The 22,301-nt window shown below is 41.2% G+C and overlaps 1 protein-coding gene across 4 annotated transcripts in view; it reads right to left on the bottom strand.

Moving 5' to 3' along the window:
• pex7 (peroxisomal biogenesis factor 7) overlaps window positions 1–16,487 on the bottom strand; it is a 43,898-nt gene extending 27,411 nt beyond the window's left edge. For all 4 annotated transcript variants that reach the window (XM_047387269.1, XM_047387272.1, XM_047387268.1 and 1 more), the window contains exons 1-6: window positions 16,341–16,487; window positions 15,270–15,392; window positions 13,036–13,093; window positions 12,600–12,750; window positions 12,437–12,514; window positions 12,250–12,358 (exon numbers count right to left, since the gene is read on the bottom strand). In XM_047387269.1, coding sequence (XP_047243225.1) covers window positions 12,250–12,358; window positions 12,437–12,514; window positions 12,600–12,750; window positions 13,036–13,093; window positions 15,270–15,384 — 511 coding nt within the window. In that variant the 5' untranslated portion in view covers window positions 15,385–15,392; window positions 16,341–16,487. The remainder of the gene's footprint in view (window positions 1–12,249; window positions 12,359–12,436; window positions 12,515–12,599; window positions 12,751–13,035; window positions 13,094–15,269; window positions 15,393–16,340) is intronic.
• Between the last annotated feature and the right edge of the window lie 5,814 nt (window positions 16,488–22,301).

Here is a 22,301-nt window from a genome sequence, read left to right as displayed (position 1 = left end):
ATGATGTTGATCTATCTCCTGCTTCATCCTTTCAGGACACCAAGATGCTTCCACTCTGCCACTTATTTAATGATTTTTGTTGCTTCATGGTGAGAATACTCGTGACCTTCACAGAGAGCCTCACCTTCCTTTATTTGCTTGACAGCTTAGTTTAGGTTCATTGCTCGATATTGTAAAAGCATAATATTTAAAGTACTAATAATATTATTAATATCCTCAGCATGTTATCTGCATCAGATTCTGCTGATCAACAAATTTCTCAGACCTGATGGACTCAGAAGGATGATACGATGTCTTATTCTTAATCTGATGTAATTATGATCTAATTACATCAGATTCTGCTCTGCTGACTGAGTTTTTCCCCAAGCTCTATCTTACCAGTTGGTTTTTCCTTTATGTTTTTCTGCTTTGCCTTCTGAGTTTCTGTCCTGCAAGATTTCTGAAACGTTTGAATGTTTTTTGCACCACTTGGCCAGAAAAAAAGATGAAATGACCAAAAACGCAGAAGTCTGAAATGGCAGACGGTGGGAATGACAAGAATCCATCCCAAGAACGACCAAAACGAGCCTCAACAGCATTCCAGCATCTCAGAGCTGCCTTCAGCTTCAGTGCTGCCAGGGTTCAGGATTTCCTCCAGGCCAGTGGAAGGATCCCACACGAGCATCATCCTGCTGATATGTATGAACTTTGCTACCTGGGAGATCTGACCATCCCAATGCCAGTGGTGATATGGGGGTTACAGGACTCGGACGTCTGCTTTCTATCTGACTGATAGCAGAACATCTGACCACCTCTGGACTGGAGCCTCTCCTTCAGGAGTCATTGCTCCTCGTAGGGTGAGCTGAAGAAAACACATTTTGTTTTATTAATGATGTTAATGTCTACCTTATCGCTGCAGTGTGCTGCTCTCCATAGAACTAAGAAGTTTAACTGTAATTTCAGCAGAGCTCTTGGATTTACTGGAATAATGAATGTTTGTGTGGGCTGAACGGGTCACGGTCGGAACAAGATTGAAGAAATGGTTTCACTGAGCTGTAGTAATCAGTTCTTGATTGCTTGTTGCACAGAGAAAGTTAAAGAAGAGGCAACAGATTTATTTCTTGACCTTCATCACCTTTCCTCTTCCTCTCCACAACAAGCTTCCTTCTTCCTCGTTAAACCTCCTCTTTCATCCCAACTTTTGAGGAAAAGCCACATAGTGTGTGTTGAACGCTTCAAAACATCAACGACGATGAAAGAGGCGGCTGCATGTGGGAGAAAACTGATCGGCAGCAGTAAAACAGTTTGGCGTCCAACCCCCAACTAGAACGCATCTTTAATATTGCCAAATATAGGAGTCAACATAAGATTTAGACCTAAATAGAATCAGAAACTGTCCAGTTTGACATGCTTTGTGGTTCTGCATCAATAAAGGGAGAGCCAAGCTTCTAGAAGCATCTTTGCAGGAGGTTTTCTTTGTGTCAGAAGAGAAATTATGATTTGCTTAGAATTGCTAATGATGTGTTAATTAACACATATATTACTTGCTTGCTATTCATCATCTTAATTCCTGTAGAAAAACTATCCTTGGTCTTTAGGTGTGGTTCTGCTGCCAGAACCAGAAACCAGGGTAGTTTATTCTAGGAACAACGGTTTAAAATTAGCAGTAGCTATGGCCTCTCCATACAGCACAAACATCCTCATAAAAGAACATTTCATTTTATTCTCTGGGACAAGTCTCGCATGATATCTGGTGGTGTTACAAACTCTGACTTTAAAGTGATTATAATGCAGTGTGACTGCTGTAAAACGATCTATGGTGTAGATACCAGACTGAGCAGCTTCTCCTCTCCTCAACCAACACTGCTTCAGTGGACGGAGTTGTCCACTCAGGGTCTCAACCTGTTTGTGGTCTGCCCAATTTATTGGCTTTCTGCAAAGGAACCACCATGACCACCCCACAGAAATGTTGAGCGTGATCAAAGCAGCTGCAGGGAAACAGCGAGGACCCGCTGTGCACCAGAGGACCTTCTGGTTGATTTTTAGCATCATAGTGTAGAGTGGTCTTTATCCAGTTTGATGGGACCTCGAGAAGAGGGTCACTTACTTTTTCACATAACTGCATGTTGCTGATGTTTCATACAGCATATAAACTCTTTACTTGTATAATCTGATTTAAATAGATTCAGGAGAAAAGATTCACAGATTCAAGGATAAACTCAAGCCACACAACAAATATGTTTCCAACATTTGATGTTTTGATCTCAGCAGATGAGTTTCTGTCCATATCAGAAATCTCATCTTTCTCAACAACACGTCTCAGTTTAATCTCCATCAGAAACCGTCCAGTGTTTCCCAATACCAGAAAATACAAACAATCTGCTCCAGGTGCTGAAGGAGAAACATTCTGATTGGCTAACATTGATCTATGTGGACCAATCAGGTAGAAGAGGTCCTTTAGAGGACAGAAGCAGCTTCCTGTTTAATGCGGATGCTACTGAAGTTCCCAGAAACAGTTTGTTCAGATTGTCTGCTGAACATCAGTTCTGTTCCTGCTTCTCCCACAGCTAATCCTCTCCCAGTTCAGGAGCGTATTTCTGTTTCTTTGGAATTTGCATATAAAAAAAACACATTAATCTTATTTCGTTTTCAGAGTTAAGGCGTCTCGCAGCGAGTGTGTAGGTGACTGCAGCAAATAGGCTTTAGATGCAGAGCCTAAAAGATGCATTCACTAAGATTTAGAGACTTGTATTCATTGGCGGATGAAGTGGAGATCAGCCACCTTCACAGCTTATCTCTAACACCATATATACTGTACAGGAGGTTCATCCCCCGCTGAGGTGAGCTGACAGCAGTACCATGTTAAACAACCAGAACAACTTGAACAATTACATGCAGATAACAGCCATCAAGCTTCTTTTGTTCTCAGTTTCTTTTCATAACAGCTGAGCCTCTCTGAATTCAAACCACAGTAAGTGATGGAAAACAGAGAGAAAAATCCAAGACAGTAGATGGAAACAAAAACAAAAAGATCCATGAACACAAGTGTTTCAACAGCCTGGATCCACGAGGAGCACGGTCCAAATGTATTTACTAAAAATAGATGTTGGATTCCAGTGGACTCTGCTGAATATGAGTATAACGCTTTTCTATTTTAGATTTAAATTCATGTTTGATGACTGATAGATTTATATTTTCAGGTGTTCTGCAAACTGGTAGAGAGATGGATGGATGGATGGATGGATGGATGGATGGAAGAGACATGGATGGATGGATGGATGGATGGATGGATGGATGGATGGATGGATGGATGCATGGATGGATGCATGGATGGATGGAAGAGACATGGATGGATGGATGGATGGATGGATGGATGGATGGATGGATGGATGGATGGATGGATGGATGGATGGATGGAAGAGACATGGATGGATGGATGGATGGATGGATGGATGGATAGATGCATGGATGGATGCATGGATGGATGCATGGATGGATGGAAGAGACATGGATGGATGGATGGATGGATGGATGGATGGATGGATGCATGGATGGATGGATGGATGGATGGATGGATGCATGGATGGATGGAAGAGACATGGATGGATGGATGGATGGATGGATGGATGGATGGATGGATGGATGGATGGATGGATGGATGGATGGATGGATGGATAGATGCATGGATGGATGCATGGATGGATGCATGGATGGATGGAAGAGACATGGATGGATGGATGGATGGATGGATGGATGGATGGATGGATGGATGCATGGATGGATGCATGGATGGATGGAAGAGACATGGATGGATGGATGGATGCATGGATGGATGGAAGAGACATGGATGGATGGATGGATGCATGGATGGATGGAAGAGACATGGATGGATGGATGGATGGATGGATGGATGGATGGATGGATGCATGGATGGATGGAAGAGACATGGATGGATGGATGGATGGATGGATGGATGGATAGATGCATGGATGGATGCATGGATGGATGCATGGATGGATGGAAGAGACATGATGGATGGATGGATGGATGGATGGATGGATGGATGGATGCATGGATGGATGCATGGATGGATGGAAGAGACATGGATGGATGGATGGATGGATGGATAGATGGATGGATGGATGGATGGATGCATGGATGGATGGAAGAGACATGGATGGATGGATGGATGGATGGATAGATGGATGGATGCATGGATGGATGCATGGATGGATGGAAGAGACATGGATGGATGGATGGATGGATGGATAGATGGATGGATGGATGGATGGATGCATGGATGGATGGAAGAGACATGGATGGATGGATGGATGGATGGATAGATGGATGGATGGATGGATGGATGCATGGATGGATGGAAGAGACATGGATGGATGGATGGATGGATGGATGGATAGATGGATGGATGTGTTTTCTTCAGCGTTAGAACCTGCTCAGACCTCAGACAGAACTCTCTGACCAATAAAACCAGTTCCAGATGGATATTTGTTGCTTTATGGCAGCTTGGTCAAAGACCTGGAACCATCTACAAGCAGCACAGGATGAGACCTGGAAGCTGAAGCTTAGCTGGAGGTGAGGATCTCACAAGAACCTAAAAGGCAAACACATGGAATGATGGCAGAAGAAGAGGAGCATGGGAAACCCTGATAAGCTCCTCCGTAAGAGACACCATCAGCCTGCTGCCTTCCTTGTATCATCTCCATCCTCTCACACTTCCACCCTCTTCAAAGCTAACTGCTAAATGCCTCCAGAGGAGAAACCTACACTTGGAGATAAGGCAGCAATTTTCCACCATGTGTGATCACTGACTAGAACTATGTTACAGCCCACCAGAAAGCAGTCCTCCTTCTCAAAGACCCAACAGATCGGTGTATATGACGAACTGGATCATCTTGTGATGTTTACAGATCATTTACTCTCCGTTGGTCCAATGATTGTCTCCTTCCGCTCAGGTTAAAATGTTAAATATCTGCATGACTTCTAGAGCTTATTTACGCTGCAGCTTTTATCGGTGAAGAACACCTAACATGCATGCAGCTCCAATGAAACTATGCAGAAAAAAACCTCTGCGTGAATTAAATGTGGAGAAGCGCACCATGTTCATCTTCAGCCTAACTGTGAAGCATTAAACAGAGAAGATACTTCACAGGCAGGAGGGAATGAAAGCAACAGCAGAGCTGAAAAGAAACAGATTCTCTGTCTCAGTGTTTCCAGCTGCAACCTACTGGTCTGTAGGCCTCAGATATCTGACATGACTCTGGGTAATTCATCCAATCATCTAAAACTGTGTTCAACAACAGCTGGTAGAACAGAGAAGCCATTTCAACCAGTCTCCCAACATGACGTAGGGATGCACGCCATATCGGATCAACATCGGTATCGGCCGATGATGACAGGCCCATTTATCCGCCGCGAACGTTTCACTACAGACAACTATGTAGGTAGAAACCTAATTCTATCTGGTGTTTTCTACGCTTCTAAATCACTTAAAGCTCATCAAATGTGTATTTGAGTATTTTTAAGAAGTAATTTTGTGTTGTAGGTTGAAAATGCGGTCAGGGAGAGGAACCAGGATGTCAGGCACTAATGAATCAAAACAAGGAATAAAAGGACGCCGGAGGTGAGGTAAGGATTTTCCTCCTCTGTGGAAATTAGTCAACAAGTAAAGTGAGTATCTGCAGGGCTTCATGTGGTCGCTTTAAACTCCGATTCTGGAACTGATCAAAAAACTTTCAACATGAACCAGCTGCAGCCACAGGTTAAGCTTCATCTGACTGAAGGTGCAGATGCAAACAGCGCTACCAGCAGCCATGTTCAGACATCGTAGTAAAACTATTTGATAAGCAGCTCAAAGGTTTTAGCTGCGAATAAACAGCTTCTACTTATGGAAACTTGTTCATAATGAAACCATTCGGCCTGCAGAAGGAAAGCAGCATGAATATCAACAGAGACGGAAAATCCTGATTCAAACTACAACAAATATGAAACTGAGAATCTTTTAGCATCAGCTTCTAAAAACTAATTTATTTATTTGAAGTTTAGGAACTAAAATTCAGTCTGAGATAAAAAAAAAAACTAAAGATTTGTGAAATATTTTAAACAAAGCAGCGTTTGTGATTCAGATCTTTTCCCAGACTTTAACTCTAATGAGAAGAGAAAATGTTTTGAAGGTCACTGGGCGTCTCATGATCTGCAGCTCTGACTGTGTCGGTACTGTTGGATCCACATTGGCACCAAAGGCCCATGTGATGCCTGATCTTTTTAAACTGCCCAAAAATCAAAGAGAACCGGCTGGTATCTGATCCAAATGGTGCCGGCAGGCGTCATTCTCACTCAGAGCTCTACTGCTCCACTGAATCATCTGACTTTAAACAGAACAACTTCAGGCTAAAAGGTCCACTAGATACAAGCCTGCTGAGATCCAAACAACAGTGGATTATAGCCGGGTGGACCTGTCAGACGGATCTCAAGCCATTAAGATTCAGAACCAAGCTTATTAAAAAGCTGCAGAGTCGATGTTACTGAATTTTGAAAATTTGAGCCTTTAACATTCAAACACGCTGGAGATGCGCCGATCCAATGCCAAACTCTTTCCAAACTCTGTTCTTGTGGATTAAACGTAACATTGATCAGAACCGAGAAAAAAATGCAGCAGCTTCGTTCACAGAGGATCCAACAGAAACGAAAGCATCAGCATCAGTCTAACCTTAGGGCTGCTGTAAACAGCAGAACAAGGAAGAACTGGTGCTGAACTGGAACCGATTCTGGACCAACTATTGTTAACTGCAAATAAAACTGAATCTTCTTCTGCATCAGTAGAAGGTCTTTGCAGGATGACACAGAACAGGAAGGCTTTCAGAATCTGATTTTGGACCACATGAATTCTCTAGCTAATCGGATCTGACTCCCTGAGCCTTTCGTGGACCGCTCCATCACTCCATCCTCATCGTTTCCTCAGCTGCAGTTTAACATCAGTGAGCAGAAGGTTTCACAGCTGAGTGACTCCACAGACACAGCCGTGTTCCCACAGGGAGCCTTCAACTCTTTTTCTCAAACTATTGATCTCTTCTCATTACCGCTCTGACCCAACCGGGCCTGCAGCAGGACTCTGATCCCAGACAGCAGCCCTCTATCAATACCAGGCCGACACAGAGGGGCTGACCGGTGCAGGTGCTGTCAGATCTTAAAGGGACAGTTCGATTATTTTAGTGGTTGGGTCAGAGGAAGAAGCTGTTACTCCAAAGCTTCCCTGAAGCCATAAAGCACTGAGTGAAGCTCAGAGAGACAAACAGCAGCAGCACGGTGGGGGCGGCATGAGCCTGAGTAGATGTTGACCAGCACGCCTTTGTTTTAACCAGACATCTTCTGCTAAACACACACAGCATGAACAGAAGAGTGTATCAGCAACATGATACACACACACACACCATTGTTTCCAGGAGAAAGGTGAATAGTCCAAATAAACCTGTGGAAGGTCATTTAAACGGAACCAACCTGAAACAGACGCTGCCAACAATAATCCTGCATAAACAGACTTCATGGACGCATATTCAAAAACAGAACCTCCACTTTTACCAGGACCTTTGACCTCCTGAACCATTTGTGTATTGATGTGATCACATGTTCTGGATCATTATCCTGAAAGACCCAGTTCCGACCCATTTTCAGTATCTGCCACACGCCACCAGTTTTTTTTAATGTTCTGGAGTTTCAAAGAATTCATGATGCCATGGACTCTAACAAGGTTTCCTCTGGAAGAGCAACAGGCCCACAGCATCACAGGTCCTCCACCGTACTTAACAGTGGACATGAGGAGCTTTCCCTACATCTCTCAGCAGACCCACCTGGAGTGTTTGTTGCTGAAAAGCTCCATCTGAGTCAGATCAGACCAGAGGTCACAGGTGAGATGTTTTCCTCGCAGAGAACATAGATTCAGATTAAAGAACATTTTTAGTGCTATTATGCTCCAGCAATAAAAGCTGGGTTTGTTTTAAGGCTTTTAGCACCTGTTTGGGCTTGGCACCGTTTATGACACCTTTCATTCATGTAAGACAACGTTAAGCAGAGTTTCTCTGCTGACATCAGCAGTCTGCATGTTTGCTTCAGTATTCCTGAAATTATCCAAGTCTTCAAGCACATTCTTCCAGTGTTCCAGGTCAGGCTGCAGAGGCAGCAGGTCAAGGAAGGAAATGCAGAGTTTTTTTGTGGGTTGTGTTTGGAAGCGACTGCAGGAGGGGACCAGGGCTGATGATACAGAGAAGGCTGGAGTCATCAGCAAAGGATGGACAAAGCAGGTGGAGAAAAACACAGAAGTTAATTTGTTCTGGTGTCGTATCTTCAGAGCTGCAGGTCAGAAAGCAAATTACAGCTGCAGACCTCCCTGACGCTGCTGCAGTAAAACACCATCAGGAGCAGCTCTGGTGTCAGCTCATTTTCTAAAGGAGGAAGAGATGTTTACAGCCAGCAGAAATCACACACATCCAATCATACATCCATCATACATCCATCATACATCCAATCATACATCCAATCATACATCCAATCATACATCCATCATACATCCATCATACATCCATCATACATCCATCATACATCCATCATACATCCATCATACATCCATCATACATCCATCATACATCCAATCATACATCCATCATACATCCATCATACATCCATCATACATCCATCATACATCCATCATACATCCAATCATACATCCATCATACATCCATCATACATCCATCATACATCCATCATACATCCATCATACATCCATCATACATCCATCATACATCCATCATACATCCAATCATACATCCATCATACATCCATCATACATCCAATCATACATCCATCATACATCCATCATACATCCATCATACATCCATCATACATCCATCATACATCCATCATACATCCATCATACATCCAATCATACATCCATCATACATCCATCATACATCCATCATACATCCATCATACATCCATCATACATCCAATCATACATCCATCATACATCCATCATACATCCATCATACATCCATCATACATCCATCATACATCCATCATACATCCATCATACATCCATCATACATCCAATCATACATCCATCATACATCCATCATACATCCAATCATACATCCATCATACATCCATCATACATCCATCATACATCCATCATACATCCATCATACATCCATCATACATCCATCATACATCCATCATACATCCATCATACATCCAATCATACATCCATCATACATCCATCATACATCCATCATACATCCATCATACATCCATCATACATCCATCATACATCCATCATACATCCATCATACATCCATCATACATCCATCATACATCCATCATACATCCATCATACATCCATCATACATCCATCATACATCCATCATACATCCATCATACATCCATCATACATCCATCATACAACAAACCTCCGTCTATTTTAATTCGTCCATCTGAAAATGCACATCCTCATAACAAGGTGGATAAAAACATCTCATCACACCTGGTGCTGCAGACCAGAACATTTTGATAAAACAAATAAAATATATAAATGAAAAAACCTTGAAATGTTAATTAATATGCTAAATTAACTTTAACACAGAGTTGATCCATCAGTCAGAACCTTTCGGACCTACAACACAGATGGGTCACATGGAAAACCCAGCAGGAGAAACCTGCTCCTCCAACAGGTTCTTCACTGTCATGTTAATGATGAAGAAGGTTTATCTGGCCCGAGAGGTGAAACCCTGACCCAATTGTCTCTTCCAGCACCAAAGTATCCATCCTACAGAGGAAAACCAGCAGAAGAAGATCCCAGAGATTCAGATCACCGAGAGGCTCGGTTGTTATTTTCCACAGCAGAACCGGGTTTCCCAGCTGGCAGGTTGATGACTCAGATGGACTCGGAGGTAACAGCTCTAACTGCTCCCCACAGACAGCTGCTCCATGGTAATGATTTCATTATGAGCTCCAGAGCTGATCTTATCAGAACTGGACTCCAGTCAGAGTCGCTGGTTTAAAACGATTCACTGCAGCTTTAAATGCATTTAATCTGATCCGTTTAGTCAGAACCTCTCAGGTACTGATGCTAACAACTGATGTGAGGGTCAGTCTGAACCTTGAAATGTTCTGCAGGTGTTAACTTCAACCTTCAACACACAGAATGTTCTGCAGGTGTTAACTTCAACCTTCAACACACAGAACCAGATTTCTGTAACACAGTCATGCTTATTTTTCTTCCATTTGTGTCCTAAAGTTGGGTCGGTACTGAATGATCTGCTTTCCTTCCATTACTGATACAAAATCAGCATTTTATAACATTTACAAAAAACAAAAATGAGACGGGATTTTAGCAGCAGCAGAGATAAACCCGGTTTTGTTTTGGACCTCCATATCCATACCATGAGGTTAAATACCGGTTCAGGAAATATTGTTCAAATAATCTTGGAAGATTCTGGTTCTGAATAAACAGAAGGAGAACTGTTTGACTTTACACAGCGCAGTATAAAGAAAACAGTAAACCTATTGGATCAGAACCACACAGAGCAGGGTACACACCGTCATCGGTTCTTTCTCTGGTGCTTCCTCCATGAACCACCTTCGGTCAGCCAGGAGCACTCACAGAGCTCCAGCTGTGCAGATGGTTCTGACCCAGTCACAGTTTAGCTCCTGGTAAAATCCTTTTTTTCTGCTTCCACCAAGTTTTAGAACAGGAAGTTCACCCACTGCCTGGTCACTCCACCCATGGACAGGTGGCATCACTGCCTGTGGTCATAATGTTTTGGCTGCTGAGTACATATTAGCACATGGTTTCTTAATTTTCCTGATATAATAAACAAAAATCCTCCTGGTTCTTCTCTCAGCCAGGTTTCAGCGACCTGTAGGTCCAGATGTCTGCTGTCCACCTCAGCTCAGGTTTCTAAATGAAGTCCCAATAGATCAGAAAGGTGTTTGCCTGCAGGAAACATCTCTTCCCACACAAGATTCCCGTCCTCCAGATTTATGTCGTCCGTTAGCCATATCTGCTCTATGTATATAAATTCTATATATGTAAATAGGGCTTTACGGTGGTGCAGTTGGTAGCACTGTTGCCTTGCAGCAAGAAGGTCCTGGGTTCAATTCCCAGCAGGGGGTCTTTCTGCATGGAGTTTGCATGTTCTTCCCGTGCATGCATGGGTTCTCACCAGGTACTCCAGCTTCCTCCCACAGTTCAAAGACTTGACTGTTAGGTTAATTGGTCCCTAAATTGACCGTAGGTGTATGAATGAGTGTGTGTGTGGTTGTATGTGTGTTGCCCTGTGATGGACTGGCGACCTGTCCAGGGTGACCCTGCCTCTCGCCCATAGACTGCTGGAGATAGACACCAGCTCCCCTGCGACCCACTATGGAAGAAACGGTAGAAAATGACTGACTGACTGAAATGACTATTCTATATAATTATATTTAGCCCCATTTACTCTGACACCCTAAAATAAGCCACTTATTCACTGGCCTTCAGAGGTTGAATCAGTAACCAGTGTCCAGCTGAGTGTCTCAGTCTAACTGCAGATGTTCTGTTTCTGGCCTCAGAGGTTCTATAGAGAACACCAGAGAACAACCAGCATCATGGAGACCAAGGATCACAGCAGACAGATCAAAGAGGAAGTTCTGGTTCAGTATAAAGCAGGGCTAGATTCTACTGCAACAGACCAAGCTTTGAACATCTCCCAGAGCTCTGTTCAATCCCTCATCTGATCATGGAGAGAAGATGGACCACCTGCAACTAAACTGACAGGCTGGGCAAGGAGAGCATTAATCAGAGAAACAGCTAAGAGGACCATAGTAACTCTGGAAGAGCTGCAGAGCTCAGGTGGGAGAATGTGTCCAAAGGACAACTATTAGTGAGACACTTATAAGAAGCCTGAAGCATCTCAGCTGACTGTTTCCACTGTGGAGGAGCAGTAGCTTCATTTCACATCTGAAGGTTTTTTCCTTTTTATCACAAAACAAACCCGAACAAACATGAAAGAGAAGCAGCTGCACCTTTGTGGCACAGAACCACAACACTATAACACTGCAACAGCGCCCCCTTGTGTTCTGAGTGCCTCAGAAACCCTTAACAGGCCTGAGGAAAACTGAGCTGCAATCAACAACCTTCACAGCTCAATTTTATTCGCAGATGAATTCGGGGAATGGGAAACCCCAAAGTCAATTATAGAAGGTGTGATTTGTGCAGCAGCTCACCTGAGGCTGAAGCAATGCATCCTGGGATGTGTGGAGACCAAATGGTGCTGTAGACGACCCCTTCGTGACCTTTGAGCGTTGTCAGCGATCGGCTGAGGTTCTGATCCCACTTTAGGAGCAGACAAGGAACTTTATGAGAGGAACGACAGGGAACTGAAGCAGTGAAGGAAAAGGGGTGGAGTCTCACCACTTTAATGGTGTGATCCCAGGACCCGGACACGATCAGGTTCTCCCCTCTGGTCTGACTCCAGTCCACAGAGTAAACCTTCACACACAGATTAACTCAATCACAGCACCCAGAACACAGAACGGACTGTGTGTGTGTGTGTGTGTGTGTGTGTGTGTCACACCTCCTGTGTGTGCTCTTTAGCCACTATCAGCGGAGCGTGCTGATTGGCTGAGTCCCAGAGCTGCAGGCTGCCGTCTCCGCCTCCTGCCACCAAGACGTGCTCATTGGCTTCGCTCCACGACACGTCGAAAAGTCCATCGCCCCACTCCCAGCTGAAACACACACACACACACACACACACCAACTGAGTAAAAAAGCAGCCACAGTTCAGAGAAAAACTCCTTCAGAAGGTCTGAAGAACTGAAGATCAGGACTACTTTAAAAGATTACAGGAAGGTTTGGACGACAGAAGGAAAACACTGATGAATGATGACCGAATCAGGAGTTTAAGACATTACAACCTGAATCTGGACAGGTTGGGCATTTTGGTTTCAGAATATTTTGCTTTTATTTATTGTAGTTGGAAAAAATTAAAGGTAGAAATCGAGAAACCTTACCTTCTCACTAAAACTATCCCAGTTTCTGTCTGATCCAGAACAAACAGAGAGCCACAACCTGCAGAGAACCACAGGATTTCCTGGAGTTAATATCACAGAGGAGCAGGAATCAGGACACGTCCTGCAAACAGCTGAAGAGCTGGAGCTGGACATGGTTTTGTTCTTTATGCTGATGATGGTCAGTGACCCTCACAACGACACACCACCTGACTGTTTTTACTCATTCAGCTCCAGAAGAAACAATCTGATCCACATGAGGCCTCTGATGGGGATGGAAATAAGCTGGTGCATCTAGAACAGCCACAAGAGGGCAGTGGTGGTGCCATCAGGAGTGGGATGATGCTGTTATCAGGCAGTTACCACAGAAACCAACGGTCAGAAGAGTCGCTGAAGGTCAGCAGACACAGAATATCTCATGGAAACATTGGAGGTAACTGTAGAACCTGATCTGTGTTTGGACTGTTCTGATCCAGTGGAGTTTCCTGACTTATCAAAAATATTAGTTTCATCTAAACCTTCAACTTGTATGTTAGACCCAATCCCAACCAAATTATTTAAGTCAAGATTATTTATATAGTGCTTTTCAGCAACAAGGCACTCAAAGAGCTGTACACGAGAATGATAGAGAAAATCAAACACAGAAAAACAAATCAAATGGGATTAATAATCCTTGGGAGTTTTGCCCGCAGGAAACATCTCCTCCCACACAAGATTCTCATCCACAAAGCTGAGCACATATGCTCAGCTTTGTCTTCTTTGTTTGTATGTTTTAAAGTTAAGACAAACTTTATTTAAAGGGTGATTTTAAACAGAAGATTGATCATAACGCGGTTATGCATTTTAACCCTTTTATTAACGGTATTTTAAAGGTATGTGTTTGATTCTGGTGCTAAGCTAACAGCTTCTTTGTTAGCTTCAACTGCTAACAGCTAAAGACACGTGCTTACCTGTTAAATAATATTTACCCAGAAAGATTTAGTTTTCAATCCAGTAAATAATGTGTCTCTAAACATTATTTTACTAAATTTGATAACTAAGTAACACAATTAGGACCCATTTCTCCAGAAAGATTTGGCTCTTTTCCAAAATACTTCCTTAAATATTTTACTATTTCATTTAATAATATTTCTTTAAGTATTATTTTAATAAATAAAGGCCGTTGAGAATTAGTCATCCAGAAGGTTGGTTTTATTCAGCAGATCATTATTTAAAACATTATTTTATTAAAATAATATTTTATCTGATCTTACATTGTGAATGGTTGTCTAAACGTTTGCTGATTATTGTCTAAGTTGGTTCCAAGACTAATTTAACTTCATTCCAGATTCTTCAAGATAATCCTTGGTTCTCAATCATAAACATTGCATGGTAATGTTGCATCACTCTTTTGGTCATAATTTACAATCATCTTTAATCAACTTGTTTATATTGTACATAGTCCATTAGTCTTCATTATTCTTTAATTCTGCTTGATAGTTTAGTTGGATTGTTTTAGCAAAGTAAAGAGTTTATTGATTGAAATATGTTTGACTTTGAGTTGATTTATTTTTGTTAATAAATTCTTGTATTAAGAAATCAGAGTTTATGCTGTTCAATAATGTCAGAGCTCGTCTCACACCTTTCTATTTTGTTCTAATACCATCGCCTTACTGGGCTGGTATTCACAGGACAACCCTTAACAGACCAAAATATTATTTGATAAAATATTAAAATATTAATATTAAATAATATATTCAGATTCATAGTCACATCAGTTTATTTCCTTTTTTCTTATATATTCATTTATTTTGCATTCTGTATTTTAATTTAGTTTTTGAACATGTATTTATTTTACTGTTTATTTTGCTTTTGCTACACTTTGTAGTTTTTCTTTGGATTTTAGATGCTTTTATTTTTAAATAATTTTCACTTTTTTATGTTTATATCTTACTTCTGATCTTATTTTCTCCTTTCTTTATTCTGTTTCTGGGTTCTTAAATATTCACTCCAGTAATTTCTCTCCAATTAGGCGTCATAAGGTCTCATGTGAAGCTTTCATAGGAACTGGTAATCATAAACTGGTTTGAACTGAGCCAGATGACAAAGATACTACAACAATGATAAGGTTATTAACAAACAAATATAATATTTTGTTGCCTCACATTCATTTCTATATGAATAATCGTCCAGTGATTCCTTTCAGAGCGTTACTAAGACATTTCCTGCTGTTAACGTCTCATTTTCTCCATACTGACCAGTTATTCCGTAGTACTGGGATGCAACGCAGGCTAATCGGTTTGGGATGAATGGCGACACCTCCACAGCGTAGCCGTGCCGTGCCTGGCAGCGAAAAACCTTCGTCGTCATCATCAGATATGCTAATAGATCAATAATATATTTAATATACCAGCAAATAATAAAACAAGATGGTTAAAAAATGTCAGAGCTGCAAAATGTGGCACAAACAGACATTTAGATTTTAATTCTGTGTTCATATCGCTGTTTATTTCAAACCACAATCATTTATTAATACAGTACTTTTTTAGTACCCATGGACTTGTTTTATTATATTATTTAACATCTCTGTTTCCAGGACTTAATTTTCTTTATTTAATATAAAATAATCTATTTAGTTTTTTTTTTTTTTTTTCTTCCTTCACAAAGAAAGTTAAATAAGAAACATGAAACCAAAAATGTATAAAGAAGCAATCAGGCAGTAAAAAATCAGAGAGAAAAAATTAATCTGTACATAATAAAAAAAAAATGTTAAACCTAATAATATTATTAATGATAATAGTAACTATAAAATAATAAAAAATTATAGGAAAAAATAAGGTTAAATAATAGATTACATTTTAGAAAGACATTAACAATAGGATTGAAAATTAAATAAATAAGTACAATAAATAATGCTACAAAGAAATATCATTTTACGCCACATTTTACAAATGTAATTATTAAGCTTTTCAGGATTTACTATTGTTCCATTTTTGCCAAAGTCATTATTTTATTGAGTTTTTCATATATTTCTGAATTTATTCTCCATAACTCTTTATTACTGACCGAAGCTGAGCTTACTGCGGCTGCGCAGTGCCGCTGTGTAAGAAAGCGCTAACAGACGCTAATTAGAGCTTTTAGCTCAAATCATTCAAGTCCCGCTGTCCTTACTGACGGTTCAATACGCTGAGTTTCTGTTTCCAACATTGACCTGAAGCTTTGACTCTCTCAATCAATAAATGAATGAAAAATATTGAAACATGTAGTTTTAGGACAAACATTTTAGCGTTTAATAGCAGAAGAAAATCTCAATGTCCATCCAAACTCACAGGTTCCTGCTGCAGCGTCGCTTCCAGCCGTTAAAAGTTGATGAAAACTGGTTGAAAATGAGCAAAGGAAGATTTTCCCGATGTAAACAGATCCTCTGCTCTTCACATCCTCCTCTCACTCCAATGAAAGCTGGAAAACTTCAAACACTTCCGTGTTTTGATCAGCTGACCTGGTAACCCGGATGAGACATTGACAAGATCTTACTCTGTGCCACTAGATGGTGCTGTTTCACCTACATTTTACTAGCTAGTTAGTCCTTCAGGTTTTTCTGTTGAGTGACCAAACTTTATTTTAATTTTCAAAATCATTTCAGTGTATTAAGCTTATCAGTCCAGCCAAACCTCAGAAATATTGTTATTTTTTTACTCTGTTGTGCATTTAGAGTTATCATATTTAATTAATTAGAAATTATTCATTCCAACCTGGAAATATATGCAAATCGCATAACCTGGTGTCAAAATTTGAGTTTTCAGACGACAGTCCCCTTTAAAAAAAAGGGAAATAAATAAACATTATTTTAATGTATATATGCAGTTTAGTCCTGATTATAGATTACTGATTTAAGAAATACATTTACATTGATTTAACAAATACATATATAAACCATTTATTGTGCAGATCAAATTCAATTAATAGTCCCATATTAATTTAATTATTTATAGTTCATCAATACATAAATGATATAATTTATTACTGGCTGTATTAAATAAAGCCATCTGGTTGAGAAAACCAAGAGGTCAAGGTCATCGCGATCATAAAAAAACATACGAGTGGGAGAGACAAAAACCTATTAATTATTTTTATGGTGAATTAATTATTCCAGAGGCCTGATTTGCAGCGCAGCATGAGTTTGTTTTATCTATCAGCCAATCAAAGTTAATGAGTACAACTCAAAACACTGTTATTGAAAGGTGATTGGTCTAAAGCTGACTTGCTGTGCAGGTTAACCAATCAGATGCTAGAGTCTGTTTGATGATGGGACAGTGAAACAGAAACTCAGTTCAATACTGAAACAACTAGAAATGCGTAATTTAGAAATAATTCAACAATATAATGTCAAAATGGAATGTTTTAATTAATTCATAATACAACACATAATGAATGTATTTATGTTATTGATACATATTATGCATTATACATTTATGTATTTACTTAATGTGCTTCCTTATTATAGTGGCTGTTTATTTATTTAGACATTTTTGTCATTTTTTCTATTGTCCGCATTTTTACTACCTGCAAAACTAAATGTTATGACATCCTTCTAATTTACAACAGAGAAATAGTTGGATCTACTTGCTTCATTTCTATAATTTGGATTTAGTTTTAACATTAACTTGATGTTTGTCAGCTGCTGCAGGTCAATGAACAGAAATAATTGGACAACAGCAACTTAAAAATGCGCAACTTTTCTCTGTTGCTCTGCTAAAACCTTCTGTAACATTTTGATTTTAATGTGTGCAATTTTAAAATACATAATTTCCTTTTTCATTCTTAGTTGGAGTAACAGAGTTTTTCTTTACTGTATATATATAGAGTTTTTAGTGCAGGTGATTCTTCGATGTGTTTTGAGGTAAAGATCTTTAGGCTTTGCAGCTCACATGAAAACAATCTGAAAGAACCTAAATACCTGCAGAGCATAAAAACATCATTATGCTTCATAGGTTTCCTATGAGAAGCAGAAACGTCTCTAAATTAATTACAATCTCAGACATTAAGGTTAAAGCAGCAGGTTTGGGCAGCCAGCCAACTCCATAGGTGAAAGGTCACTGGAGTTTAAAAACTAATAGAAAAAAGCAGGAAATCCTAAAACAACCCGCAGAGGCTGCAAAGTCACTCTTACGACAGAGGGGGCAGCAGAGAGGCAGCTAAACGATTAGTTATTAATAACCTAAAAACTATAAATATGCAACAACCAGAAAACCTTATAATTTACCTTTTATTTAATTTCTGGTGAAAATTAATTTTTTTTAAATTATTTAACGTATTTTAAAAGAAATTATGAATGTGGTAAAGTTATTAGATTTTAAATGAATACGTGTTAAATAAAAATGTAAAATCAGCTGTGGATCAGAGGAAATTTAACATCACAACATTTTTCCAAAAGGAGGAGGAATTAATGTGCTGGTTTGAAACTGCAGAGTCAAATAATAATTATTTAGGTAAATTTCAAGTGAATAAAGTTATTTCAAGAATTAAAGAAAAAAAATAAAACCGTTTTTTGAATGTTTTGTTATTCTTATCTTGTTAGTCATCTCAGGTATTTGACTAAATTTCCTCCATTTTGAAAGTAAAATATGAGAATGAGTGAATAAATAAATTAATGAATGAACTAATGAACAAATGAACTAATGAATGACTGAACTAATGAATAAAAGAATGAATAAAAGAATGAATGAATGAATGAATGAATGAATGAATGAATGAATGAACTCTGCAAGGGACAGGTGGAAAGCAGTTCTTCATATTTTATTGCAATATCTTTGTTGGCCGCTAGAGTGCGCCCTGCTCCACTTCGGGACAGTTTTAGTGGGACCGTAGCGGTTCTGGATCTCATTCCAAACAGAATTCACACCAGGAAAGTTCTTGCTCTGCTTGTTTGGTCCAGATTAAGAGTGCAGTTAACATTGTACTTTTTGTCAGTGAACTATAACTAGTCAACAAAGCCACGCGTGTGACGATCTGTGCTCCCATTGGACGGAGATGAGGGGAGGGCGGGACAGAACACAGACCACATATTTGTGCCGTTATTCCAGCTGCAACATCATTGTGAGGGTCAAGAGCCGCTCCTTCAACGCAGGTTTTAAGATGTTCTCTTTCTAATTTTGGAATGGCGTCAGAGAAAGCCGAAGATGACGTGCTCCGCGCGTTCCGACCCGCAGCATGCTGGGAGCAGCATTGCTAAGCAACAGACAGGTGATCAGGTATGACTTCAGTGCATTCACTGTCCACAACATTGGCTACGGTGGCTCATTAAGTCCAAATTGGCGTATGTTTCCTGTAGTTGGGTCGGATCGAGGCCAGTTCGTATTCACACCAGAAGCAAACCGCGCCAGAATCCATTTGGAACCCACTTTTTGAAATGGTCTCGGTCCGGTTGTTTGGTTTGGACCAGGGATTGCCTGAGTGTATTCATACCTGCAGAAAAGGTCCGGACCAAGGGGGGAAGGCGAACTCGGGTCCGATTGGAAGACGATTGGTTCAAACCCTGCAGTAAAAATAACATGATCTCAGTTTGCTAAACAGCACATTTCTCAATAAAAACACATAAAAAAATGTTTCAGACTTGAGAATTTTCCATCTGGTAAAAATTTTACAGAAATGTAACGTTAATAAATGTAGCTGGATGCAGACAGTTGCTGAAACTACCCCAGTTCCTATGATAACCTGAGTTAAGGATTTAGGCTTTCGTTGAAGCTTCTAGACTCCTAATAGCTCAGACCAGACAGAGGAAATCTCTGCTGGGAATGGGAACAGATGGAGGGATTGGACATATCCCATCCCTCTCTCCATCTGAGGGACTTGTGTCCCCCTGGATGGGACACAGCCATCCTGCAGGATGGATATGGATGCAGCCCTCTTGATGCTGCAAGTTACAGACAGGAATGCTGGGAATGTTGGGAATGTTGGGAATGTGGCAGCTTAAAGTGGTGAGTGTGTAGTTTATGCTGGAACATTTGGAAGGTGACAGATTCTGAGTGTTGAGTCCTGAGGTGTATTTGAAGCACAAGCAGCTCACTCTATACATCTGCTGATGTTTCATGTTTGAATGTTTCTATAGATGCTGTCAGGGAGTTTAAGGAGGGAGGGATTGATGGATGGATGGATGGAGGGAGGGATGGAGGGAGGGATGGAGGGAGGGAGGGAGGGATGCTGCTCACCTCCTGATCCAACAAGCAGCCAAACATTCACGCTCCAGCCTCCATGCAAGCTCTACATCTCCAACATTGGTGAACCTTCCAGCTCCTTCAGCTCCATCTCTGATTAATGACCTCTAAATCACCAACAGTCATGACACATGCCACTTTTTCTTTCCTTCACTCTCTTCCTCCTTTTCTCCAACTTCCCTTCTTCTCCTGCGGTATTTCTGACGACCCTCCTCCTCTCATTGTTCTGGAATAAACTGGAACTATGGATCGTGAGCCAAGGCCAGTTTATATACACAGCACCATTCATACAGAAGGTAATTCAGAGTGCTTCACACACAAATACTTCACTTCTCAGTCTACAATGTTTGTCGACTTTCTGGCAGAAACAAACTTTCACTAGTAGTTGAAACTGCAGCAACATTGCTTTACATTGAAACGTCTTCACATGCAGGAAGCTGCTGCTAAGAACGTTGCAGCTAAGTGAACTTCAAGCCAGAGCTTAATGTTGATGCAGAGCTTCCTCAACACTGGCAGCAGGTTGGTGCACAGAGGCCAAGATCTTTGGACAAAAGAGGCTGAAGAGAAGTCACTTCAGTCTAAAAAAATCATGAAGGATCGATGGAAATTCTTCAGGAAGTCCAAGGATGGACAGCAGTAAACTAAAGCAGTTATTTCTATTGTTTCATCCATAAAAGAGTTTCTGATATTTCCCTATGAAAGCAGGGTCTAACCCTCCAAACATTGGACATCTCTTCGTAATTAGCCCAGAAAATATGTTGATGTTTGACTTTTTTATCCCGGATCTCCTGTTCAAGCTTAACACAGATGTTGAAAGTCAGGCTTGGTGAGCCTTTTGATTCAGCCCTGAGTTTAACAACATTTAATCATCATGTACAGGCAAAGCTATCTTTATGTCTTTTCAACAAAATACAGCTCAAAGGGGAAGCTGATTAATGATATGAATTTATACTGTATATCTTTGCTGGGAGCCAATTCCCCAGTAGAATAGCTTGTTCTTCATGCAGCATGGAGTCCTGCAGAATGGAGTCCTGCTGTCATGGAGTCCTGCAGAATGGAGTCCTGCTGTCATGGAGTCCTGCAGAATGGAGTCCTGCTGTCATGGAGTCCTGCAGAATGGAGTCCTGCTGAATGGAGTCCTGCTGTCATTGAGTCCTGCAGAATGGAGTCCTGCTGTCATGGAGTCCTGCAGAATGGAGTCCTGCTGTCATGGAGTCCTGCAGAATGGAGTCCTGCAGAATGGAGTCCTGCTGTCATGGAGTCCTGCAGAATGGAGTCCTGCTGTCATGGAGTCCTGCAGCTGTGGAGTCCTGCAGCTGTGGAGTCCTGCAATCATGGAGTCCTGCAGAATGGAGTCCTGCTGAATGGAGTCCTGCTGTCATTGAGTCCTGCAGAATGGAGTCCTGCAGAATGGAGTCCTGCAGAATGGAGTCCTGCTGAATGGAGTCCTGCTGTCATTGAGTCCTGCAGAATGGAGTCCTGCTGAATGGAGTCCTGCTGTCATGGAGTCCTGCTGTCATGGAGTCCTGCAGAATGGAGTCCTGCTGAATGGAGTCCTGCTGAATGGAGTCCTGCTGTCATGGAGTCCTGCTGTCATGGAGTCCTGCTGAATGGAGTCCTGCTGAATGGAGTCCTGCTGTCATGGCGTCCTGCAGAATGGAGTCCTGCTGTCATGGAGTCCTGCAGAATGGAGTCCTGCTGTCATGGAGTCCTGCAGAATGGAGTCCTGCTGTCATGGAGCCCTGCTGTCATGGAGTCCTGCAGAATGGAGTCCTGCTGTCATGGAGCCCTGCTGTCATGGAGTCCTGCAGAATGGAGTCCTGCTGTCATGGAGTCTTGCAGAATGGAGTCCTGCTGTCATGGAGTCCTGCTGTCATGGAGTCCTGCAGAATGGAGTCCTGCTGAATGGAGTCCTGCTGTCATTGAGTCCTGCAGAATGGAGTCCTGCTGTCATTGAGGCCTGCAGAATGGAGTCCTGCTGTCATTGAGTCCTGCAGAATGGAGTCCTGCTGTCATTGAGTCCTGCAGAATGGAGTCCTGCTGTCATGGAGTCCTGCAGAATGGAGTCCTGCTGTC

Source organism: Girardinichthys multiradiatus, chromosome 15 (genome assembly GCF_021462225.1).
Source record: "Girardinichthys multiradiatus isolate DD_20200921_A chromosome 15, DD_fGirMul_XY1, whole genome shotgun sequence".
NCBI lineage: Eukaryota > Metazoa > Chordata > Actinopteri > Cyprinodontiformes > Goodeidae > Girardinichthys > Girardinichthys multiradiatus.
The sequence above is the reverse complement of the archived record's forward strand: the minus strand, read 5'-3'. Positions and strand labels throughout refer to the sequence as shown.